The sequence below is a fragment of the Eubalaena glacialis genome, chromosome 2, assembly GCF_028564815.1.
Source record: "Eubalaena glacialis isolate mEubGla1 chromosome 2, mEubGla1.1.hap2.+ XY, whole genome shotgun sequence".
NCBI classification, from domain to species: domain Eukaryota; kingdom Metazoa; phylum Chordata; class Mammalia; order Artiodactyla; family Balaenidae; genus Eubalaena; species Eubalaena glacialis.
Window position 1 is genome coordinate 54,736,853 of NC_083717.1, and position 26,724 is coordinate 54,763,576.

General features: G+C 46.2%; 1 protein-coding gene across 1 annotated transcript in view; it reads left to right on the plus strand.

The window, feature by feature from the left end:
• ATP10A (ATPase phospholipid transporting 10A (putative)) overlaps positions 1–26,724 on the plus strand; it is a 178,716-nt gene that overhangs the window by 148,488 nt on the left and 3,504 nt on the right. The window contains exons 11-17 of the mRNA XM_061180005.1: positions 3,820–3,923; positions 4,004–4,130; positions 9,208–9,392; positions 15,207–15,534; positions 18,062–18,138; positions 21,101–21,226; positions 25,556–25,756. Of these exons, the coding sequence (XP_061035988.1) occupies positions 3,820–3,923; positions 4,004–4,130; positions 9,208–9,392; positions 15,207–15,534; positions 18,062–18,138; positions 21,101–21,226; positions 25,556–25,756 (1,148 nt within the window). The remainder of the gene's footprint in view (positions 1–3,819; positions 3,924–4,003; positions 4,131–9,207; positions 9,393–15,206; positions 15,535–18,061; positions 18,139–21,100; positions 21,227–25,555; positions 25,757–26,724) is intronic.

Below are 26,724 nucleotides of genomic sequence, written 5' to 3' on the forward strand. Positions count from 1 at the left end.
AGAGCTACATGTAGACGCCAGGCAATTTAAGATTCAGGATGTTCAGAGCCCCCAGTGGTTTCCCAAGAAAGGGGATGGCTCTGGGGTAATCTTGAAGTTATCCACCAGTGACACCCTGACATTGTGCATAAATCATTCAACTTTCACTTTGGGGGTGGGGTGGGCGGGGTATGGAGCAGAGCAGGCTTGCAGATGGCCAAGCTGCTCTACCTGTGTGCAGGCGATAAAGTGAGGAGGGCACATGAGTGTCCAACATCTTTCTTCAAAGAGCTCACAACACTTTTACCAAAAAGGGCACAAGAAGGCTAAGCTGATGGTGGATGGAGAATGTGTTGTGTTTTTAGGACGTGGCTATGTCTTGCCTGCCCTGCCACTAGGTTGTGTGGGATCAGGTAGAAAGCAGGGACTCTACCCCACCCATTACCTTACGGACCTCTGTTCAAATCCCAAGTCTACATTTATGGGCTGGGGTTACCCTGGACAAGTCACTCCTCCTGTGCCTCAGTTTCTCATCTGTACAAAGGAAATCAGGCTTCTGACCTCACAAGAAGCCCCTGTCCAAGCTCCTAGCACAGTGCTTGGTGTGTTATAGGCATAAAGCATAAGCTGGGTCCCTTTCCCTTCTCTCTGGTTTCTTTTCCTTAAGATTCACTTGCCTGAGGTTCAGTCCAGTGCCACTCTGTGTGGTTTCCCTTCCTTCCTTCCTTCCATTCCTTCCTTCCTTCCTTCCTTCCTTCCTTCTTCTTTCCTTCCTTCCTTCCTTCGTTGGGTCTTCATTGCTGCGCACGGGCTTTCCCTAGTTGTGGTGAGCAGGGGCTACTCTTCGTTGTGGTGCACAGGCCTCTCATTGCAGTGGCTTCTCCCATTGTGGTGGCTTCTCCCATTGTGGAGCACGGGCCCCAGGCGCACGACCTTCAGTAGTTGTGGCACATGGGCTCAGTAGTTGTGGCTCGTGGGCTCCAGAGTGCAGGCTCAGTAGTTGTGCACGGGCTTAGTTGCTCCACGGCATGTGGGATCCTCCCAGACCAGGGCTCGAACCCGTGTCCCCTGCACTGGCACGCGGATTCTCAACCACTGCGCCACCAAGGAAGTCCCTGAGTGGTCTTTAAGACACAAAAGTTGTGATGGCTCCACCTTCCTCCAAGGGCAAGGATAGAGGGGGAGGGATGGGCAAGATGTGGCGGTCACGGCTTCTCTCCATGCTGGGCTGGGTGGGCTCCGTCCCGCACAAAAACACGTCAGTGTGGTCTGTGACCACACCCTTGTCCAGGGCACCCTGGGTCCCCAGTGGCCCACCCTGCCTTCTCTCACTCGTTAGTTTTGTTTGGACTAGTGTGGTTAAGGGCAGCATCACAGCCCCTGCACCCTGCTCCTGCCCTGGAATGCAACCTTCCCCTCCCCCTCTGGACAACTCAAGTACTTTATTAGTGTTAATTCCAGAGTCCCTCAGCTAGACATGTCTTTGCTCAAAGAACAGTCAGAATCTGGAATAATGTTATCACAATACCAGGAGTAAATGGTAGTCAAAATTAAGATGACTTTCAGTGTCATCTTTTCAGGAAATTTAAATCCCTAAAGCACAATAATCTAGGGCAGTGTTTCCCAACTCTCTCTCTTTTTTTCATTATTGCCCCCTTAAGGAGTCTTTTTAGATATTTTTTTCTAATGGCCCTTCCATGACATTTTAATGCCACAGATATGCTGTATATATGTTTATGTACTGTACATGTATCTGTGCTTTATGCGTAATAAGATTTTTTGCCTCCGAGGGACTAGTCTTCGGTCTGTTGGGGACACTGTCTTCTCCATGAAGAGCACAGATCTAGAAGGTTAAGAGTGTTTCTCCCAGGTCCTGTGTGTCAAGGAGCTGACCTGGTTAGTAGACAGCCTTCCCCAGACCAGGGGCCTCACCACTGGAAAGTAGGGTTGCCAGATTTAGCAAAGAAAATATATTGAATGTCTAGTTAAAATTTAATCTCAGATAAACGACAAATAATGTTTTTAGTAAAAGTATGTCCTATGTGCTATTTGGGCATCTTATATTCTTTTTTTTTTGGAAGGTGTAAATTATTTCTCACCTTTATTCTTTTTTAAAAAATTTATTTTATTGTTGTATAGTTGATTTACAATGTTGTGTTAATTTCTGCTGCACAGCAAAGTGCTTGTTATAGTTCCCTGTGCCATACAGTAGGACCTTGTTGTTTATCCATTCTATATATCTTTGCATCTGCTAGTCCCAAAACACCCAATCCATACCTCCTCTACCCCTCACCCCCTTGGCAACCACAAATCTGTTCTCTGTCTGTGAGTCTGTTTCTGTTTCATAGATAAGTTCATTTGTGCCATATTTTAGTTTCCATATATGTGATATCATATGGTATTTGTCTGTCTCTGTCCAACTTATTTCACTTAGTATGATAATCTCTAGGTCCGTCCATGTTGCTGCAAATGGCATTATTTCTTTTTTTTTATGGCTGAGTAGTATTCCATTGTGCACATATGTACCACAGCTTCTTCATCCATTCCTCTGTCGATGGACACTTAGGTTGCTTCCATGTCTTGGCTATTGTGAATAGTGCTACAGTGAACATTGGGGTGCATGTATCTTTTCGAATTATAGTTTTCTCCGGATATTTGGGCATCTTATATTCTATCTGGCAACATTACTGGTGTAGGAGGATAGAAACTGCACTTTCTATTAAGTATGACTTTTCCTAAATGGGAAGTTTATGTGCCTCCATTTACACCCACCTCCTGGACAAAAAGATGCCAGATCACTCTTAATGAGGTTTTGTTTATGTAAGATTCTCATTTCAACAAGGGATATTAGAAATAGTCAAAAATATTATGAGGTTCTTTTTAAAATAACATCTTTTACTTTAAGTTTTATATTGAACCTGTATTCTATTGACAAGTAATGAAGCAAGAGGTGGGCTAAATCTACTGGTGCAGATGTTTTCTGGGCGCCCTTTCTGGAGGCTGTTGGAGTAAATCACAGTGACGTGATGGGGCGCCTGTGACATTCCTGCTTAATGAATTGCAACAAAATTCCTGCTAGCATTCCAGTTACAGCCAGCTACAGTGAGGCAGAATGGGGAGGGTCATGTCGTCCTCACTGGCTCTGAAACACATTCACTCCTAACATACTTTTATCACACGAAAACTAAAGTGCCTTCTGCCTTCTCACTAACAATTATTGACCCAAGAACACAGTGGAGTTAAGAAGGTGTGTGTCACTTTGCCATGGATTCCACAGTGGTGAGGCTCAGAGCCAGCACTTCTGCTGTCTGGTAATAAACAGCAAGTCTGTTCCACATCTGGGTCTACAGAAAACAGAAAAGGGTGGATGTTTGGAAAAATCTTACTAGCTGATAGCTAATTTCTTAGTTGTTTTGTGTGTGTGTGTGTGTGGTTAAAAAAACACAATATAAATTCACCATTTTAACCAGTTTTAAGTGTACAGTTCAGTAGTGTTGAGTATATTCATATTGGTGTGCAGCAGATCTCCAGAAATTTTCATCTTGCAAAACTGAAGCTCTGTACAACTCCTTTCTCCCCTCCCCCCAGCCCCTGGCAGCCATCATCCTACTTTCTGGCTCTCTGAGTGTGATTACTTTAGAGACCTGAAAATGTGCCTGTTTTCTCTCCCTGGGTGAGAAGAGTTCCCAGCTAGAACCTCTGATGGTGCTGAGCTCTCAGCTGCGGAAACTGCATATATGCAGACTCATTTCAACGGGCCAGGTGTCCTGGGAGTCCAGGCCATTTCACTGGGCTCTGTTGTTCTCACTCATCCTTGTTTCTGCTCTTACTCCAACCTAGATGACGCCAGAGGAAGGCATCAAAAGAAGATCCGGAGCAAGACTCAGAACTACCTCAACCTGTACGCGGTGGAGGGCCTGCGCACCTTGTGCATCGCCAAGAGGGTGAGTAGGCGTGGCTTCGCGGAAGGGGCGGGGCCGGTCACGGGGCTCGGCCTGGGCGCTCATCAGCGGGTCTCACCCAGGTTCTGAGTAAGGAAGAGTATGCCTGTTGGCTGAAGAGCCACTTGGAAGCGGAATCCGCCCTGGACAACCGCGAGGAGCTCCTGTTTCAGTCTGCCATTCGCCTGGAGACGAATCTGCATCTGTTGGGTAATTACGCTCTCCGGCGGGCGGGTGCCGCGGAGCCGGGTGGAGTTTGCAGCATCCTGGATGGAGAGGTGCCCTGGCTCTAGTCAGTGGCAGCTCTGCACACGCTAGGCTTGCTTAAGGACCCCTCTGGCCTGACGCTAGCATGGCCCCCAGGCAGGGCTGTGCTCGATTGAACGTTCTCCCCGTGGCCCGTTTCTGGGGCATTCTATGTGCCACCCTGCCAGGCACCACGACAGCGCCCGACCTGCCTCCCCTGAAACCCTGCTTTCCCACCAAAAATAGAGATGAGGAGCAAGGCTTCTCAACAACTGATGCGTTAAAGTATCCCCCCAGTCCCAGGAAACAAACAGAAACCGTTGGACTCGACAGGGCTGCATTTTACATCTAGTAAATATTTCACAGATTTGATTTAGGTGAAAAAAAAATGGGGCTCATTCTTACTAAATTGTGCCCATATTTGCTACTGAGTTCATGTTAGTATTTATAAAAGTATTTATTGCTTTAGTATTTATTTAATTTATTATTTAAAATATTTATTAATGTATGTATTAAATTAGCTGGATCTTTGTATACATGCTCTCTGTGCTCTCACCAGGAGCTGGTTGTGGCAGTGCTGTGTATACACACTCCCCATCTCATGGTGCTGGTGGTCAGATGATGATACTCCTGGGGCATGAAGATACGGGGGGGTTCATCTTTCAACAAGAAAGGCCGTAATTCATTTGGCCCCCTTCCTAGGCAAAGGCGTTGGGATATCTCTGTATCTACATACTTATATCTAATAGAATAGCTAATATTCAGATATTTAAGAGCACTACATATACATACTTTACGCAATATTCTATTTCGCCTACGGTGTCCTGTACGAGGCCACGCACTAGTCAAAAAAGCCCGAAGATCCAGAGGCCCAGAGGCATCCTGAACGGTACTCAGGAGGTGAATTAAATGAAACACTTGGAAAATGGCTGTGCCTCCTCTAGATTGCCAGGTTTTGATTTCCTGAACTAGGACTGTTCACATCTGGAACGTGCTTCTCCAAAAGACACTGTTGATAGATCCGTGGGATGGGAGGGGGTCCGCTGGTTGTCATGGCCCCCCATCTCTGCAGGGTGCTCTCCCCTGGGACAGCTCTCCTCCCCACCAAGCTCTAACGTCTTGAATGGAGTGAAATCCGCCTCCTGGTACCTTCTTCCAGGGGGCACTGGTCCTACCCTCTAGAGCAATGCAGATAAAATCTCTTCCCTTTTCCACAGGATGAGACCTTAACTGATTGAGAACACAGCTGTGAGTCCCTGAGCTGTCCCTCCTCTGCCTGTCTTTGAGGCACTCCTTTCTTTCCTTCTTTCAGAGTCTAGGAGCCCTGGCTCAGTTGTCCAGTCCTGGCTCTGCCGCTTACTGGCCATGTGAGCCTGGGCACTTGCGTCCCAGTTTCCTTATCTGCCAAGTGGACGTAATAGTTCTGTGAGGGTGAGCAGAGGAGATGCAGCAAAGCACTGAGCAAGGTGCAGGCACTGGGTCCAGCCCCACATAGCTGCACGGTGAAGGTGATGAAGCTCGAGTTACTGCTTCCATACCTGTGTGGCCTGGCTGGCATCTTCTGCACAGACTCTCTGCTGATTGGGACCACAGAAATGGCAAACGCACTAATCAGCCTTCCTCCTGCAAGCCAGTTCTTTTTTTTTTTAAATGCTGTTAACATTTTTTTTAAATTAATTAATTTATTTATTTATTTATTTTTGGCTGTGTTGGGTCTTCGTTTCTGTGAGGGCTTTCTCTAGTTGTGGCAAGTGGGGGTCACTCTTCATCGCGGTGCACGGGCCTCTCACTATCGTGGCCTCTCTTGTTGCGGAGCACAGGCTCCAGATGCGCAGGCTCAGCAGTTGTGGCTCACGGGCCTAGTTGCTCCGCGGCATGTGGGATCTTCCCAGACCAGGGCTCGAACCTGTGTGCCCTGCATTAGCAGGCAGACTCTCAACCACTGCGCCACCAGGGAGGCCCCTGCAAGCCAGTTCTTAAACATGTACCATCCCCTACAACCTGGAATGTTTATGGTTCAAATGATGAAGCCAAGCTGGAGAGCGGGAGAACCCCCACCTCAGTGCTCACCACTGCTTCATCCATGGGCACCGTGCTCCAGCTCCTCTGATTTGTGTTTGAGAAATGTGAAGTCAGCTTTTATATTTTTAATATCCCATGCCAAATACCCCTTTTTAAACCTTTTCATTTAGGTTCTTACATTAAGTAACATCAGAGAGCCACAGGGCAAGGATTGTCATTCCCCCTGTGTTCTTGAAATTTTCTTTTCCATAATGTTCTGGCCAAGAACCTAAATTCAAAAGACAACATTCTGTTCACTCTCCCCAGCATTCTTGCTGGTTTCTCCAAATGTCATCTGAAACTTCCCAGTTGGTGAGATTTTTTCCCCTCCATTGAAAGCTACCTGACATCTGAGTGCAGTGAAGTAAGGTGGCACTAGCTTGAACCCCACTAACTACCCTGATTATAATACTCAAAATGCCAGGTTCTCCCAAGGATCAGGTTGTAAAGAAGGTGACATTTATTCAAAGTCACATAAATTATATTACAAACAAGCTACCTTGGAGAGCTGAAAAGAGATACTAAGCTTCCAGATCATTTTAAAAGGACTGTTCCTCAGATTGCCTCTTTATTCTCAGCCATAGTTCACACTGAGACAGACATGCTTTCCATAACTATATTTCTAAGTTCATTAATATCCTGTGTTTGATTCAAACATGCACGTTATATAGGTGAGGGGCAGTCAAGTGACCCAATTAGGAGCCCATTACTTTGGCCAATAAGCTCCTGAAATAAAGAAGGTATGTTTTCAAGGTGTTAGGTTTTCCCTGAAAAGAGGCAGACTTCCTCTGGATGGGAATTTATCAGCGAGGTCTTCCTTGCTTTCATTCTTGATGGACACTTACCAAGGAGCCCTGGCTGAGTGGCCAGAGTACAAGGATGGGAGATAGAAGGCCTTTCTGCAGAAAATCCCCATCTAGTGAAGAGTGGGTAGTTGGTTGAGTTGTACACAAAGCACCGCATTGTAGGAAGTGCTATCCTAGAGCAGACATGCAGCTCAGAGGTTTGGATCAGAGACATACCATAAGGGGAATGCTGGCCCTTCCCTGGCTAACTCACTTCCCTCACCCTGCTTTCCACACCTGTGTTGTGGGGATCATTGTAGTTCTCACATCTCAGGGAAGCTGTGAAAACTTTTTCTGGCATATAGGAATCCATCAAGGTTAGCCATGGTTATGATTATTCCACAATCATTATTTTTAAGTATGAATAAGACACTATGAACACGCAGAGGTGGCAAGATCATCCCTTCCTCTTTCCCCCACATCAGGGAACATATCCTAGCAGAAGTGACACTTAGGATGCACTGAGAGATGTCGACTCTGTTGGATGGTGAAGATAAGAAGCCAGAGATGCACACTTTATTCTAATGCTAGAGCCACAGAGCTGGGGAAGGGGAGAGGGGCCAGGAGAGTGGTTAGGGTCATGCTCACCATGAGCAAGCATCATAAAGAGGTTCCATTCCTAAGCAGACCTTGAACCCCACACCCCTTCCTGGTCCTTCCTAGGAGGACTTAATGGTTCAGAGCAGAGGAAAGCTTGGGTGCAATGTCCCCTCCTCCTTTCTGGGTCCTTCCCAAGTTACCACTTAGCCTTCTGGTGCATTCATCAAGTGTGGGGTAGGCCCAGGTCCAACACCCCACACAGGCTGCATGAGATGGAAGAGAGAAGACAACCACTCGCCCCTGAGGGGGGCTTCTGGGGAGTTGGTGACCCTGTTTCCTGAGCTCAGGGCTGACTACACAGCTGTGTGATTTGTGAAAGTGCATCAAAGGGTATACTTAAGAAATGTGCACTTTTTGTACATGTGTTCTACCTTGACTCCTTCCTCACCGCACCTGCCATCTCACCCATTCAAGGCAGAGAAAGGGAAGTGGCGTCTATCTTAGTAATTTCAGGCTACTTGAACAAAACTTCCATAGACAAGGTGGCTTAAACAGCAGACATTTATTTCTCAACAGTTCTGGAAGCTGGAAGTCTCAGGTCAAAGTGCTGGCCAATTTGGTTCCTGATAAGGGCTGTCTTCCTGGTTTGCAGATGGCTGCCTTCCTTCTGCATCCTCGCACAGTGGAGAGAAGTCGTCTCCCTTGTGTCTTTTGCTGTGAGGGCACAAATCCCTTTCATGAGGGCTCCACCCTCATGACCTAATCACCTCCCAAAGGCCCCACCTCCTAATGCCATTACCTTGGGGATTAGGGCATCAACCTATGAATTTTTAGGGGGGACACAAACATTCAGTCTATAACAGCATCACAGCACAGGGAGCAGCATGCATAAAAGAGAAAGGCAAGGCTGACAAGGAGGCCTCAGGCAATGCTGCACTTCTAGAAGGAAGGTGAGACCATCTCACCAAGTTGGAAACGGAGGGAAAAACAGGCTGGCCTAGAGGACGCTTTTCTGCATTGAGTAGTATATTTTTCCCAATATACTGAGACCTGCATGGGAAAATCTGCCCCTTAATCATTATTTTTGTGGAAAAAACATTCAGGATAATGTTGCTTTCAAGAAATAGTGGGCCTTTGTGGTCTGTTTCGACAGCTAATGGTAAACGTTGTTGAGAGCAAGCACTGTGGGTGTCATTCACCAGAAGCTTTCTGTGGGATGGATAAGTTTTAAAACTTTTCATCCCTCAGAATATGGTCACTCCCACCATCTCCCCACAAGCTTCGTTTCCAAGCTATCTGTAAAGTTAAAAGTTGGCTGCATGTTAGAAAGCATTGGAGGTGCTCTGTTGTACATCCAGAGAATTATGTTCAGTGCCTCCCAGGTATCCCTACTGTGTGGAATCAAGAGCTAGTGAAGGTGCCCCCATGTCCTGAATGAGGAATCACCGAGTGCTTCCAGATAAGATGGACCACAGCAGGGCCCAGTCTGCAGGGTGGGGCCAGCACCTCTGCTGTGTTGGAGTGAGGCATTCATGCCGGTCAGGGTCAGGGCCCATGAGCAGGGGGCTTACACACACTGTTGTACCTTTGACCAGGTGCCACTGGGATTGAAGACCGCCTGCAGGACGGAGTCCCTGAAACCATTGCTAAATTGCGTCAAGCAGGCCTGCAGATTTGGGTTCTCACCGGTGACAAACAGGAAACAGCCATTAACATCGCTTATGCCTGCAAACTGCTGGACCACGACGAGGAAGTCATCACCCTGAACGCCGAATCCCAGGTGGGTGGATGTTGGGGAGACCCGCTGTACCTGGGCAGCCTCACACCCCACCAGCCCCAGAGCAGAGCAGGAAAGAATGCCTTCCATTTCTGGCAGCCGCTGTGAGGCGGGCCTTTGCCCTCTGCTCTGTTTGCACCTGTGTTGTGTTTCTGGCACTCAGAACGTGCTTGTCATAGTCTTGGAAGATGTGGGATTTCTTAGGAATGCGCATCGGGGCTTTATAATGCAAAATTCAACCCACTTTTTCCTGACATACTTTCCAGCCAACAGTATCAGAAAGTGTTCTTCATGAGGTCACATGAAGCCAGGGCAATGGTCCATTCTGCGTTGGCGTCCTCAGGATGGCATGTGTTGTCTCACGGATGCCCCAGTGGCATGTGGGTTTTCATTCGTCGCATCTATTGACTGAAATCCCCAAGTGTGAAGGGTGGATCTCTTCCCATAGGCCCTGGCCAGGGCTCTGATTCCTCGAGTGACTGACTCTCCCTTGGAACATCTCCTCCAGCAGATGACAAAGTCTAACTTTTATGGATCATGCTCTAGGTGTCACACTTAAGATGTGCCTAATCACAAGGATTTCTCCTTTATTTTCTTCTAAAACTTTTATAGTTTAGCATCTCAGCTTTAAACACAATCTGTTTTGTGTAGAATTTTGTCTAAGGTGTGAGGTTTACATCAAACTGCATTTTTCTGCATTATTCAGGCATCGTTTGTGGACAGTCTTTTTTCCACTAAACTGTCTTTACACCTTTGTTGAAAATCAATTGGTCCTATTTGTGTGGGTCTATTTCTAGACTTTCTATTCTGTTCCATTGATCTGTGTGTCTGTCCCTTCACCAATACCATGCTGTCCTGTGGGTTTTTAAATGTCTTAAAATAGGCAGTGTTTTGTTTAATTTCCAAGTGTTTGGAGTTTTCCTATTTTCTTTCTGTTACTGATTTCTATTTTAAACCTATTTTATTGATTTCTATCCATTATTGTCATAGAATATGCTTTTTATGATTTTAATTCTTTCATATTAATTTTTTTTAATGACCCAGGGTATGATCTATCTTGGTGAATGTTCATATGCATATGAAAAGAATGTGTGTTCTGCTGTGTTGTTGGCTGGTATATCAATTAGATCCAGTTGAGAGATGGTACGGTTCAATTTTTCTATAATAGGGGTCAGCAAACTGTGGCCTACGGGTCAAATCCAACCTACCACCTGTTTCTGTAGAGTTTTATTTGAACACAGCCTTCCCCATGTTTTTATATACAATCTTTGGCTGTTTTCATGCTATAATGGCAGTTTTGAGTAGTTGCCACAGAGACTGAATGATCTGAAAAGCCTGAAATAATTTACTCTGGCCCCAAATAGCTACTCCAGCTATTTTGATTTCTGTTTGCATGGCATACCTTGTTTGATCCTTTAGTTTTTAATCTACCTGTAGCATTACATTTGAAATGAGGTGAGGTTTTTTGTTTGTTTATGGTTTTTTTGGTAGATCATGTTTTCATACATTCAGACAGTCCCTTTTAATTGGTATGCTTAGATCATTTACATTTATTATAATTATCAATATGTTTGGATTCAAGTCTACTATTTTATCTTTTGTTTTCTTATTATTCTCTGTTTTTTGTTCCTCCATTCCTTTTTCTACCTTCTTTTGGGTTATTTGAACATTTTTTAGTATTTCATTTTAATTTGTCTCTTATGTTTTGACATCACTTAGCTTTTTTAGTGTATTTTCTAGGATTACACTATGCATACTTAAGTTGTCACAGTCTACTTAGAATCAATGGAATGAAGAAATCTTACCACTCCATGTGCCCCTTACTCTTCCCCCTAACGTTGAAGGTGTCATATATTACAACTGCATGAATTGAAATCCTCATCAGATATTATATTTTTTGCTTTCAATCTAAAAGCATATTTTAAAGAAATCAAGAGGAAAAGAATGGTCCATTATATTTAGTTAAAATAAATTATATTTACATAAATTAAATTATATTTACAATTTCTGTTGTTTTTCTTCCATTTCTGTTGTTTCAGGTTTCCTTGTGGCACAATTTTCCTTCTCTAGGAAGAACTTCCTTTATCTATGTTTTAGAGTAGGTCCACTGGTGGCAAATGCTCTTGCTTTTCTTCATCAGAGAATGTCTTTATTTGACTGTGGTACCTAGTGAGAAATCAACAGTCATTTGAATCATTATTACCCCATAGCTAATGAATCATTTATATCTGGCTGCTTTCCAATGTTTTTCTTTGTCTATAATTTTAAGCAGTTTCATTACGATGTGTTTGGGCATGGATTTCTTTTGATTTATAATCTGGAACTTGCTAAGATTCTTTAATCTGTGGGGTTATGTCTTTCACCAGATTTCGTAAGTTTTCAGCCATTATTTCATCAAATACTTTTTCTGCACTGCACTTTCTCCTCTTCTTCTGTAAGACTGATGACATGAATATTGGGTCTTTTGTTATTTTCTCAAGGGTCCCGCAGGTGCTCTTCAGTTTTCAATTTTTTTTTTCTCTCTTGTTCAAATTAGATAATTTCTCTTGATCTGTCTTTGAGATCACTGACTTTTTCTTCTGTTATCTCCATTCTGCTATTGAGCCCATTTAGTGGTTTTTTAAAAATAAACTTTTTATATAGAATGGTTTTAGATTTACAAAAAAATTGTGAAGAATAGTACTGTTTCACCTATACATAATTTTGCCTATTATTAACATCTTTACAATTTATAATATGATATTGATATACAGTTACTTACTAAAATCTGTGCTATATTCAGATTGCCTTAATTTTTACCTAATGTCCTTTTTGTTTTCCAGAATCTCATTGAGAACCCATATTACATTTTCTTTAAATTAATTTATTTATTTGGCTGCGTCGAGTCTTAGTTGCAGCACGTGGGGTCTTCGTTGCGGCACGTGGAATCTTTTGTTGCAGCACATGGGCTCTTCATTGCAGCACACAGGCTTCTCTCTGGTTGTGGTGCTCGGGCTCTAGAGTGTGCGGGCTCAGTAGTTGCAGCACGCAGGCTCTCTAGTTGTGGCGCGTGGGCTCCAGAGTGCATGGGCTCAGTAGTTGAGGCACATAGGCTCTCTAGTTGTGTCGCGTGACTCTAGAGCGCACAGGCTCAGTAGTTGTGGTGCACGGGCTTAGTTGCCCCACGGCATGTGGGATGTTAGTTCTCCGACCAGGGATCGAACCCATGTCCCCTGCATTGGAAGGAGGATTCTTAACCACTGGACCACCACCAGGGTAGTCCCCAGGATCCACATTACATTTAGTCATCATGTCTCCTTAGGCTTTTACTGGCTATAACAGTTTCTCAAACTTTCTTCATTTTTGATGACCTTGACAGTTTTGAGGATAGATACATTCAGGTGTTTCATAGAATGTCTTTATATGGGAATTTGTCTGATATCTTTCTCATGATTAAAGTTATGAGTTTTGGGGAAGAAGACCACAGACGAAGGGCCATTTTCATCATTTCATCACATCATATCAAGAGCACATTCTATCAACATGACGTATCACTGTGGATGTTAATTCTGTCAGGTTTCTCCCCCGTAAACTAATTCTCATGCTGTCCTCTCTGGAAGGAAGTCACTGTGCACAGCTCACACTTAGAGAGTGTGGGGGTTATAATCCCCCTCCTTGAGCACAGAGAAATTATGTAAATTATTTATGTAATCCAATGATGGACACATAAGTGGAATCCAGTGAGCTTTTCATTTTCATTAATGTGTTTTGGGGGTTCTAAAATTTTTATTTGATTCCTCTTTATATCTTCTGTTTTTTGCTGAGACTTCCTTTCTATTCATTTCTAGAATTTTTTCTTACTTCTTGGAACACTTTTATAATGGCTGCTTCAGAGTCTTTGTCAGGTAAATTGCAGTATGTGTGTCATCTTGACATTGGCTTGATTGTCTTTTACCACAGGCACTGAAAATTTCCTAGCTCTTTATATGCTGATAAATTTGGAGTTATGTTGTGGGTATTTTGAATGGCACTCTGATCATTTTAAATTTGGAGAATGTGGATTTTTTTAAGGCAGGATATCAGTCCTCTTGGGTGCAGCCTGCAGGCTCTGAACAGCCTTGGGGTGTTGATTTCAATGTCAGTTTTGTTTGGCCTTTGCCAAGCTGTTAGAATCTGTCTCACATTTTTGCCAAGCTCCCCCCTCCTGACAATTTTTCCAGTACTTTCTGATTCTCTGGGACTCCCTCTGGCATGAAAGCTGGGGTTTGAGTTACCTTGATCTGCTTTGTACTTCTGCACCGACTTCCACGGCCAAGTGGTGGCAGGACAGACAGAAAGGAGGGCAGCCGTTGCCTTGCTGTCCTGGGGCCACAGCTGCTCTGATAGGAAGGAAGGACCACCTCCCTCAGAGTCCCCAGCAACAGATGGCTATGCTACCACTGTTGTTCCTACTGCTGCCCACAGAGCAAAATTGCCTGGGGCTGGGTTCAAGAGAATAGAGGAAAAAATAAATAAAAATGGGGTTTCCTCCATTTTCTCTAAGCATTGGAAGTTCTCTTTTCCGCTCCTCAAGCCAGAAGTAGAGGGCTTCTAGAGCTGGAGCTTTCTCTGTCCCTGCCTCGGTGCCCACCTCCAGCTTCCGTGACACCTGGGTCCAGGTGAGGGCCTGCCAGAGTGACAGTGGAAACCTTGCGGTTCAGTGTGTTTAGAATGCCGGTCTTCTTCCCCAGCCTGACAGCTACTGTTTACTCTGAGTACTCAAAGTGGCTCTATGAATCTGTCCAGGTACCACAGCTGCACCTGTAGGGGAGGCAGGGCGTGCTTGCTCCATCCTACCTTGTCAGTGCCTTGTGCTAGGACCAGGGCATCCATGGTATTCCTGCAATGAGGTCCCGCATTCTCTGCAAGGCCTTCCCAGTCACCACCACTCCCAGCCCTGCCTGGAAGCAAGTCTTCCCCTCCCTGTATCCAGGGACACTTTGCACATGCTGGTCAGTGACTTGCTGTGGTCATGGGTGTGTGTGTGTGTCCGGCTGCCTGCTCATCACTCAAGGCCAACAGCTGCGTCTTCTTGGTCTTCTTTTCTCCAGTCTCACTCATTTTCCTCGATATAAAAGGTCCTCAGTTAAGTGCTTGTCAGACACACCTGGATTCCCACAGTGCATTGTAGGAAGCTGCTCACTAACCTGGGGGCTCACTGTCCATCCATGGAGGACCAGGAACCACTTGAGTTCCCTGGAGTGTGTTCGTTCTTGGAAACACTTTTCCCTCCTATGCCTCTGTCCCCTGACCTTGCAGGTTCCCCAGGAAGTTTCCCTATTCTTTCTGGAACTCAGATACAGCTTTGGAAGGGCACTGCCAATTCAAAGCCTCAGTAATTAGGCTTATTTTTAACTTCATTTTCCTGAGCTTAGGGAGACACTGATTACACTTCTTTCGGAGCTAATCACAACAGAAGCTTTTGTTGGTACCTCACTAGGAAACAAGAAGGGCTGAGTAAGGGCCTCTGAGGACCATGGGGAAGTGCCTGGAAAGCTCCCATAGCCTAACTAGCCGGCAGCTCAGCCTGTCTGGCCAGGCCTCCCAAAGTGAAAATGCTTTGTCCTAACCTCTACACAGTATAATGGAATCAAGTAGAGTCTTATAGGAACCCTAAACGAACTCAAATTCTTTCATGTTGAAAGTCATCCACTTTTACTGACTTCCCAGGCTCAGGAGGGCCACCTCCTGGGCAGAGCCTACAGCCTGGGTCCCTGGAGATTCTCAGATGTGTTGTGCGGGCAGCCTGGTCTGTGATGCAGCCGAGTGACCTGCACCATCCTCTCGTGTCCATTTCAGGAGGCGTGTGCAGCCCTGCTGGACCAGTGCCTACACTATGTGCAGTCCAGGAGCCCCCACAGTGCTGCCGACAAGACCGCTGACGGCGTGAGCGTGGGCTTCTCCCCCCTCTGCCCACCCTCTGCAGCCGCCATCTCTGGCCCCAGCCCCAGCCTTGTGATCGATGGGAGAAGTCTGGCCTATGCCCTCGAGAAAAACCTGGAGGACAAATTCCTCTTCCTTGCTAAGCAGTGCCGGTCTGTCCTTTGCTGTCGCTCGACTCCCCTGCAGAAGAGCATGGTGGTGAAGCTGGTCAGGAGCAAGCTCAAGGCCATGACTCTGGCCATAGGCAAGTATCCAGGCCGAACAGCCCCCACCTCTGCAGCTGCTTCCTGTCAAAGCATCTTGAATTTCCTGCCCCTTCCACGCTATGCCATAGGATGGGAAAACGCTTCCTTGCTCTTTTTTCTATTTATAAAATCACACCTGGTACAATGAAACAGGCAGCCTGTTCCAAATATAAAGCTTGGATTTGAAAGCCACCAAATGTACTAGCAACAGATATAGCTACATATTAGGAAGTCAGTAATTCAATGGTGGTTGAAGAAGATGGAGCTTATTACTGTCTCCTGGGCGACAGAAGACTGCTGTCCAGCAGCCTCGGCCACAGTGGAGCCCTGCACACTAAGCACGACCCCAGGCCAACTTAGGAAGAAGGCCCTTTGCAGGTGCTTTTAATGGCCGTGAGCCACCTGGAGTCCAAAGCTTCATCATGCTGCACGACCCAGGGACTCCATGGTGATCAGAATTCCCATCGCTTCTTGTCTGCTGAACTTTGTTTCAAGACAAGCATCTAATATGAACAATCCCTCCTAAGGTCTGAATAGTTGCTAAATTTTGCATCATTTCCTTAAGGACTGTGCATCTAATGGTGGGTTTTCCTTGCAGACTGTTGGTCTGGAGAGCCTTCTCGGCTCCTCTTCCGTGCTGCACGGTGCTCACCTGTCTCCCCCAGGGGAGTGTCCCCATGTCTGATACAGGTCCAGCCTCCAGTGAGGTTCAGGGACTTGGCAGCGCCACCTGCTGGTGAGGGATGGGAGAGACTGCAGGTAGCCCAGGAAAAGAGATGACATGATCCCCGGGATCCCCCAATATCAAACAGTTTGTTTTCCCTGCATATAGAATGCACACCGGGGTGAGAGTTGGCTCTGAAATAAAGCATCCTCACCAATCAGTAATAGTTACTGTATTTTCTACAAAAGGTCTGTGACAGCCCCTCCTTGATGACGTAGGGATTGCCACCCTGTCATACAGGACACCTCATCAGGATAGTTGAGGCCGGTGTTGAGCCCAGTCCATGGGGGATGGCCTTAGCATGGTCGTCATGGAGACGACCCTACACATCCCCAGGGCCATGGTAACTGCTAAGGGGAGTGACTGTGTGTTCATCTGTGGCCCCTTAGTTCAGGCTGAGGTAAGACAGGCAGCTCTTCTGGGGGTGGCCCCTCCTCAGGGAGGCTGTCTCAGGACCACCTTTGCCCTCATGTGCCTGGAGGGGCCTTTAGGGCTCGGGCTGTCTGAGCAAGTGTTGGAGGGAGAAGCTGAGGAGTCTGCAGGCTGGGTCTGCACCCTTACCGATAACTTTGCTCCTGTGTAACATGAGGACAGTGCCCCCCAGTGGGACTGGTGTAAGACCTGAATGATAAAGCACATTTTCACTGTCTGGTCAGTGCCTGCTCAGCCACTGAATCACTGATGTGTGGCATTCATTTAGGAAAACGGAGGTAAAGCTTGGCTGGTTAGAAAGAAAAGAAAAAACAAAATAGAATCTCAAAAGGGAAAGGGAAAGTAAGGACCAATCAACTTTAGTTCATTTCTTTCTATGAATTAAAGCATGGATGTGACCTAGTCCTGGGCATCCAGCAGTTAATAATCCAGAGAACATCATTGTCTACATATCTCATTTTGAATGGGACGTTCTGGAAAAAGTTGCAGAGGTTATTGCTTCACAGAATTTCAATTTGACAAATATTGACTCATCACCCATGTTGGGCCCAGTGCAATAAAGAACAGAGGAATCACAAGGGAGAGATGTCCTATAGCCATGGTCTGAGATACTCTGACTTAATGTATCTACACTTTTTGCATATTTGAAATTTGGGAGGTACTCGGTGATGTGGGCCCTTCTGCTGCCCTGTTCCAAGAACGGTCACTATCACTGAATGACAATGACTTTAACTCTCTGCTTGCCTTTCCCTAAAGGTGTCCAGAGCTCTGACCTATACCCTGTATTCCTACACATTTTCTGTGACTGAATAAGTAGACGGTCTCCTTTATCACATGCTCAAAGAGCCCAAGGGTGGGCACGGTAGCTAACAAGTTAGCTGGACATTGGTGTGCAAAAAGAGCTCCACAGTTTGTTTGGGCAGAGTTTAACCTCCTTCGTTCAGTTTAGAAAACCACTCACCTGAGTATGAATTGGAGTAGCCTTGACTGACGTGTGACAAAGTCTGGAGTGGCTCAAGAAACAGCAATGAAGGTGGTGGTCATATCTCTCCCTGTGCTGGATGCCACGTGAAGGGCTCTATTGGTGTATGAGCCAGTAGCTTGGAACGTGTGCTAACTGGAAAGGGACACGCTGGCCACCACTTTTGGAAATACCTCCTGGTGTGGCTGGTGAGTGCAAGCCTCCCACTAGGCTCTTTCTGGCTGCATAACTTGGCTCCCCCAAGGCAGACTCTGCACTGCCTCTTCCTCACTCCTCCCCAGGACCCTTCACAGGACCCAGCTCATGGGGACCCCATGAAGATCCATCAAGCTGATTTGATTCTGTGCATCTCAACTCAAATGATGCTTCCTGCCCGTGCTGTTTCTAGGAGATGGAGCCAATGACGTCAGCATGATCCAGGTGGCAGACGTGGGCGTGGGACTCTCAGGCCAGGAGGGCATGCAGGTAAAGACCAAAGGGGCTGTCCTGGGTGACCAAGGGGTCCTCACACTGTGAGCTGTGCTGGCCTTCTTGTGGGCTCTGTGCCGCAGAGCTAAAGGGTTGGACTTAGTACAACTGGTGCTCTCCTTCTGCTAAGCCAGTGGTAGGATACCAGGTGGCAGGTGGCTCTTCATGTTTATGAAGCCATGTGCAGTGAATGTGTCTATAAGTGTATTTCTGTGAAAAGGTCGGATGGAGCGAGGCACGGTGAGTCATCGCCTTCCTCTGGCTGTCAACGGTTCGTCCCTCGAAGGCATTTTTTACTGCTCCTGAACATTAGTGATACCATTTGAAGAATGGACTTTGCTGTAGGACTGTTGTATCCTGGTGTCACTATAAAGATGGAGTGCAGCCATCCTTGCTCATGTGAAAATTTATTTCTGCATTTTTCATTTGCCACTGTGTTGGTTCCTGACATGTGATCCAGACAATGAACAAATGAGTTCATTAAAAATGTACTTCTTGGGACTTCCCTGACGGTCCAGTGGTTAAGATTTCGCCTTCCAACGCAGGGGGTGTGGGTTCGATCCCTGGTCGGGGAGCTAAGATCACACATGGCTTGTGGCCAAAAAAACCAAAAACATAAAACAGAAGCAATATTGTAACAAATTCAATAAAGACTTAAAAAAAAATGGTCCACATCAAAAAAAAAAAAAATCCAGAAGAAAAAAGATGTACTTCTTTTGGATGTAACATTATAACAATTGCCGACATTTGATTAACTTTGAGTCACAGTATTTTGTAACTTGCTGGAGACTTTCAGGAACAATCTATCCAGTTGTCTTCTTTTAAAAATCAGGATGTTGGTCACTGTTTGGTCATTGGTCGGTCTCATTGATGCATTCAGTCAGTAATTAGCTATTGAGCACTCATGTGCCATGCTTGTGCAGGCTTGTTGATTTTCTCACTTGACACTGAAATCGCAGTAAGATGGAAAGTCCTGAGCCAGAAGCACGGTCGCTCCATCTCGGGCCCATCCTCAGCACCTTCTTACTCTCCTCGTGCCCCTCCTCTGACTTGTGTTACCTTATTGTACATTTTTCTTCCTCCATGAAATTGAAGATAGAGCCCAGCTTGGACTCATCCTTGCCTCTTCATGGTGCCATGTACATGAGGGGAGCTCAAAAAACAACTATTGAATGAATGAACAAAATAGTTAATTCCTTCTGATTTTTTCAGCATTGCCTCCTTTGCATTCATTTCCTAGAGTGAAAAGCTACCCAGGGCAGTGCTTGTAAACCACGTATGCAGAGAAATGCACCCAGTGAATCCACTTTGTCTCAGAGTCTCTAAGGTTGAGCATGTGGGTGAGGAGGGGCGTGAGCTGCCCCCACTGCATGGCCTCAGGGCAGGAGCTGGAGGGGTCTATGAGCCATGAAAGAGGTGTGGGGATCAGCCAAGCTGTAGGGCTCCTATTGAGACTTGGCTTTGAGTGGACGTGACTTCTGCGTGGGGTGTAACTGGATGCTTCTGTATTGTTTAAAGCTATACTTCTTTTTTGAGGGCACATTATGTAAGATGACAGTAAGACTGGACACTTTTTCTTACTGCTCTAAGGGCTCAGGTTACCCAGGGGAATGTGGCCCTGTTTGCATGTTAGTCAGTCTGATAAGCAAAGGGACATTGTGCAGAGCTCTTTGGGAGATGCACTGTGTGGGGCGCTGTGGCCGCAGGGACCTGAGGAGTCCAAGCTGAGTCCCTGAGGAAGAATGAGGGTGATTGCAGCTCCCCAGCTCAGCCAAGGTGGGAAGGGTGTCCAGGGCAGGGAGACAGAGGGGACCAAGGAGATTCTGTAGCTCTGAGATGCTCAGTCTTTGTAGAGTCTTCTGGTCAACCATGTTTGTTGCGCGCCCCATGGGCCAAGCACTGACTGGGAACTAGGGCTGCAGGGTGATCACAACATCTACCATCCTGGCTCTCACGGGATGTTCAGAAAGACCAGAGAGGGAAGACAGAGAAGTATTTTAAACTTACACCAGTAGTCATAATTGTAGTGAGTGCTGTGAAAGAGAAACACTAGTTTCCCTGTTGAGGATGTGACGGGAGGCTCTAACCCAGCTGGGAGCGTTGGGGAGGCTCCCTTGACGGAGGAACAAGCAGTGTGTTTGGGGTGTGGAGGTGGAAAGTTGTGACCAAAGGCTGGAGAAGCAGGTAGGGCCTGGAAGGAGGGGTCTATCTGCAGTTCTCAAGGGTCGGGGCTGCTTCTCAAAGACCCCCTAGGCCTCTCCTTAACTCTGTTTAACAACAACCCTTTGAGTTTTTAGACTGACTCCATTGAGGACAGGGACCCTGTGTGATGGTGTCTGTCTCCAAGTCTATGCCTGGCAACTGGAGGGTCTTAATACATGATTTTTGAGAGGATGAATCATGGAATAAATGAAGGAAGGAAGAAAAGATGCACAAAACCCTTGACTCCTACATGTTGACAGGAAGAGGGGTAAAGACACTATTTGCTTTCAGATCCTTGTGTTTGGGTTCAGAAAGCAGACATTCTAAGGCTTCATTCTCTTCTGTCATGCATAACGATGTTATTCTGTTGCACAGATGGGACAACATCATCACCTACTCTTTTCCAGGTGTTATTTAAGGAAGTCCATAAAATTTGAAAAGCAGACTTAACATTTTTGTGTGGAATAACCCTCAAAGATAAGCAGAAATGTATGGAAAAGAAAAAGCAAAAACTTTTAAAATCCATCAATTACATATATTTGAAATCTTAAATGAGTCCTCTAGGGCGATATCCCTAAACTAGAGTGTTGTTGAGATTGGATTTTTCTTAAATGCAGGCGTTCATCAGGGAGATGGTGGTACAGCCAGCTCAGACTGGATTTCTCCGTCCATGTTGTGCCTTGTGTTTGGGGGGAGATGAGACAGACCTTAGGCACAGTGAAGCAGCACCAGTAACGGGAACTCTCTCCCTTTCAAGGCAGTGATGGCCAGCGACTTCGCGGTGCCCAAATTCCGATACCTCGAGAGGCTCTTAATCGTTCATGGACATTGGTGCTATTCCCGACTTGCCAACATGGTGCTGTACTTCTTCTACAAAAACACAGTACGTATTTGGTGCCGGTGTCGAGGATTTTTGATGTGAAAGGCCTGAGATTCACAGGACCATCACCTGAACGTGGCCGGAGGGCTACCCCACAGCCTCCCATTGGTCCCACCCTCCTTGACCTTTGTGGATTTTCCCCAGGCCTGGCCTGGTGTTGTACCCTGCAGGCTCAGAAGTCTTAACTCACCTGCACCTCTGAGGATGGAAACAGGTAGATCCAAGGAGAACATCCACTTGGAGCTTTATAATAAGAAGTAGAGTGACCACGAGGTCCAGGGGTTTGCATGAGGTCATCAGCCAGTGAGTGGCTGAGGCTGCGTTCAGCCCCCATCCATCTGACTCCAGCTTCCAAGCCCTTGACCACTCTGTCCCTTGGTCTCTAAGGAGTGGTCTGCCGAGGTGCCCACAGACAGGAGTGTGATTCGGCAGTCCTGGGTTAGCATGAGAGGACTCAGCCAGGCTGTGATCCTGATACTGAGCAGTCTTCGAGAAGCCTTTCCTCGTTCCCCTGGCCGACATGAGTATACATACTCCTATGGCTGCATTGTTGCTTCTGTATTTGTCAACCATAGGCATCGTCACATTTTACCATAGTTTTCTATTCAGGGTACTTCCACACTAGACATTGACGCTCTATTACAACTTACTACACTCTACTACAACACCTAGTCCACTGCACCATCTCAATAGATATGCAAATAAAATAATTTCACTTGTAAATCCAGGATTAAGATGGACTGTCCAGGGACTTCCCTGGTGGTGCAGTGGTTAAGAATCCACCTGCCAGTGCAAAGGACACGGGTTCGAGCCCTGGTCCGGGAAGATCCCACATGCTGCGGAGCAACTAAGCCCGTGCGCCACAACTACTGAGCCTGTGCTCTAGAGCCTGTGAGCCACAACTACTGAGCCCCCGTGCCACAACTACTGGAGCCCACAAGCCACAACTACTGAGCCCGCGTGCCACAACTACTGAAGCCCACGCGCCTGAAGCCCATGCTCTGCAACAAGAGAAGCCACCGCAATGAGAAGTCCCATGCTCTGCAACGAAGAGTAGCCCCTGCTTGCTGCAACTAGAGAAAGCCCGCACGCAGCAACAAAGACCCAATGCAGCCCAAAAATTAATTAATTAATTAATTATTTAAAAAAAGAAAAGATTGTTCAGAACCAGTCAATGAAGTATGTGGAATGATAAAAATTTGACTGTGACCTAAACTGATTTCATAGAAAATTGTTTATTCAGATACAGATGGGCTTTGATATAGCAATTATGGCATTGAAGCTTTGGGGTCCAGATTTAATAAAGTAGAAACAATCGGAAAAAAAATGCGCCCACCCTGGGCCAGTGGGAAGGGGATGCCAGCAGGCGCCCTCTCCGGCCAGCTCAGTCTGTAGTTGACCTTTCAGTTAGGGCATTCCCAGACCTGGCTGGCTCAGGACAGTTCTGTCTCTCCAGGGACTCTGATCCAGGGCCCTGGTCCTTTCCCTGTTGACCCTAACATTTAATTCTTAGTTCTTTCACTACTATGTCCTTGGCAGACAGCTGTATGGCAGCCATAGTCCTCCAGGATGGACCACATGGCCATTTCAGGGCCCTACCCTACTTGTAAGTGAGGTATAGCCGTTCTGCTGAGAAGTTGCTGGATTGCTACTTGTCCGTCTTACCTCTGATAGCTTGTGGGTTGAATGTACAAACAAGGAGACAAAGTAAACTCTTGGGGTAACTGACTCTTGGGGTAACTGACTCTGCAGAGTAGTCCCATAAACCTACCCTGCTGAAATCCACAGCTCCAAAGTCAAGATCATCCTGTAGTCTTCTGAAACAAAATCAAATAAATTAAAAGGTTTATTTGTTTATTTCTAATTCCATTTTAAATCTCCATGTTCACTCTGAACTACCATCAGGACAGCTCTTGTGCATGTTCTTATAGTTTGTTCCAGAGGCTTAGACCCACCTTTCTTTTCCCATCTCCCACCTCCTCACTCTCACCCATTTTTTTGAAATGTCTTCTAGCAAATTAATACAGATATTCAGGACCAATCATGGCATGTCTAATTTTATAAGTTGGGTCCTGGAAATAAATTGAGATTGGGTTCTGCCTGGGACTCAATCCACACAAGGATGTGCCATGCTGTCCCTGTCCTTGTCAGATCACTCCCCTTTTTTCTGACTGCCTGGCATTGCTTCCCTAGCACCCCCACTCCCCACCAAGCACACAGTTGCAAACCTGGAGGGTCCCAGCTCCCAAAGGGGTAGGAGGGTGCTTTGAGTAAAGGTGAGTGGGGCTGGGCAGGGTGGAATCCTAGCCCTGTTTCTTTCATTCATTAGCTGTGCAATCTGGAGCGAGTTATTTGCCTTCTGTGGATTTTGTTTTCTTTATCTGAAAACAAAATAAAATGGAACCCGGGAATTGAACTCTGCTCTCTGTAATTCCTAATGAAAATTTCTCAGATTGAGGGGATGGCATTCAATATTTCAGTTGCAGATGAGGCCCAGAGTGGCCTCCTGCAATGGTCACTGGCTCCTGCCTGCCACGGTGAATCTGTCCTCACGGAGGGGACAAGGAAGGAGAAGGGGTGCCTGTTTTTATTCTGTATAAGATGCAAAGCCTCTGTTAACAAGTACTTAATCTACTTGAGAAATTCGAGGATAATCACTCTGCCTCCCAAAGTGAGAAATTCATTAGTTTTAGGAATAAGTTGGCCTTCCTTCCAGTAAAGAGCAAAGAAGAAAAGTTTCCATAGCAACAGTGGTTTGGGGAGAAGGCTTTTGGGTACTGCAGTAAAAAAAAAAAGTCTCAGGTATCTAAGTACTTTTCCTCCTCTTTGTGTGACTCCACTTGCTCACTGATGACTCATTAGGCTGTGCCTGAGGAGGTGGGAGAAAGAAAAGCAGGCGTGGGTGTGAAAAAGGGAAGAAAGTCAATGAAAAAGCCAAGTTTGTCAGTTTTCAGGGTGGAGGGGAAAAGTTGCATTAAGTCATAGATTGAAACAAGTCCTGGAGGATCTGTGTCATTAGAGGTGATATCAGTGTAGACTATCATTTTTTCTGATCTTTGGAACAAGCCATTTTCAGGTCAAGAAACCCGAGCTCAGAGAGGTTAAGTGACTGTGTCAAGGTCAGAAATGTGTGCAGCGGCAGCTCCAGAACCCACACCCCGGCTGTTGTATGCAGTGCACAGCAGAGAATGTTCTTCCACCATGGCTCCTCCAGGCCACGAGTGGTTGAACAAGTTGGGTTTGTTACTCATACAATGACCATAGTCCAGTCGTTTGACATCTTGGACCTCAGTTTACTTTCCTCTAAATGGGGTGAGCACACTGGCCCTGCTTGAGCCTCAAACAAAGGAAATAGCCATCCTGCTGACAGTAACGACCACAAACCACTGATGAGCATCTCAGCGTGCAGGAAGCTCTTGTGAGTACTTGAAGGTGCATTAGTCATTAATCTTCACCACAACCCCTCAGCCAAGTACCATGGGTGTGCCTATTTCATGGACAAGGTCACTGAGGCAGAGAGGGGCTAAATGGTCTGTGCCAGGTTGCACAGCTAATAAGTGTAGGAATGCTTTGCAATTGCTAACCTGCCATGCGCCCCATATAACATCAGGCCACAGATGTTCAGTGATCAAGTAATAATGGGAAGAGGTCCACCCAGCTCCTCCTACTGCGCATGGGAGGAGGCTCTTCCACCTCTCTGGACCTCACTTTCCTGTTCAGTGTAGCTGTAGGGACCAGCGATAATGCCTGTAGCTCACCCACCAACAGAGTGCCCGGCAGATGCCAGGGCTCAGTCAAGGCAGCGATGTTGGTGTCACCATCAACTTTACCACCATGCTTGTGTGTGTCCTCCCCTCCATGCGAGTCAATAATTACACACTGTTCCTCATTAAAAGAGGGAGGCAGGATCCAGGGTGTAGCCCAGGTAGGTTTGGTTTAGTGTCACAGAGAGGGGCACAAGGAAAGAAGCCTCATGATGGGTGATGTATCCAGCCAGCCCTCTTGAGATGGGAGCCACCCTAGACCCTGCCAGACCTTTGTTTTGTTTTCTCTCACGATCTGTGGCATTTGGGCCCAAGACTCCATCCCTCCAAGGGCTGTTGGTGGGAATTCCCAGCTCCCAATGCTGGTCTTTGATGCTCGAGGGATCGAGGAGGGAGGAGGAGGGGGAGGGAGAGACAGAGGGCACCAAAGTGAGGGCTGTCTTTGGAGACAATTTCTGCCTATAAATTTAGTCTTTACAGTCAGACGCTGCAAAGCCCTCAGCTCTCTTGGACGAGATCCTGCAGGGCAGCTGAGAATTGCTTTTTCCCACTCTTCCCTTGATCGCAGATGTTCGTGGGCCTCCTGTTTTGGTTCCAGTTTTACTGTGGCTTCTCTGCGTCCGCCATGATTGACCAGTGGTATCTGATCTTCTTTAATCTGCTCTTCTCATCGCTTCCCCAGCTTGTGACTGGGGTGCTGGACAAGGACGTGCCGGCTGACGTGCTGCTGACCAAGCCGCAGCTCTACAAGACCGGCCAGAACATGGAGGTGAAGCCCCCCTTCCCCCAACCCCATCTCCTGGCCCTCCACGCTCCACATCCAGCTCCTGGAAAGTTCAGGTCCCCACACCTGCCTTTATATGGACACCCTGGGCAGACAGAGAAGAACAAATATCATATGATATCACTCACGTGGAATCCAATTTTAAAAAATGATATAAATGCACTTATTTACAAAACAGAAACAGACTCTCAGATTTCGAAGACAAACTTATAGTTACCAAAGGGGAAACATTGGCGGGGAGGGATAAATCAGGAGCTTGGGATTAACATACACACACTACCATATATAAAATAGAGAACCAACAAGGACCTACTGTATAGCACAGGGAACTCTACTCAATATTCTGTAATAACCTATATGGGTAAAGAATCTGAAAAAGAATATATATACGTATAAATAAATCACTTTGCTGTACACCTGAAACTAACACAACATCATACATCAACTGTACTCCAATAAAATTTAAAAAATAAAATCTTGCAAGAAAAAAAATGGACACTGTGGAATAAACAATTAAAATTCTAGAATCTGACCAGTGGGAGGAAAACAATGAATTCTGTCTCTTGACTGCAATGCATTTATTTAAGTAGAGAGTTGATTGGTTGTGGTGATGGTATCAGGGGTGTATGTATGTGCCCAAACCCATCGAAATGTGTACATTAAAAGTGTGTGGGTTTTGTATATCAATTTACCTAAAGCTTTTTGGGGAAAAAAAAAGGAAGATTTTTTAAAAAGTATACTGAGGTGAAAACTGTCTTTACACCAGGAGTCTCCAGGAGCCCAAGGAAAGCCCGTTTGGAATCTAAGTCAAGGTCACGTGGGATGACTGCAGGCAGAGCAGAGATTTTTCTAAAACACCCCCAAAGAAATGTGATTTCCTTTGAATGGGGATTAATGGGAAAATAAACCCATAGGGAAACCCTGGGAAGAACAAGTGAACACAAACAGATGAT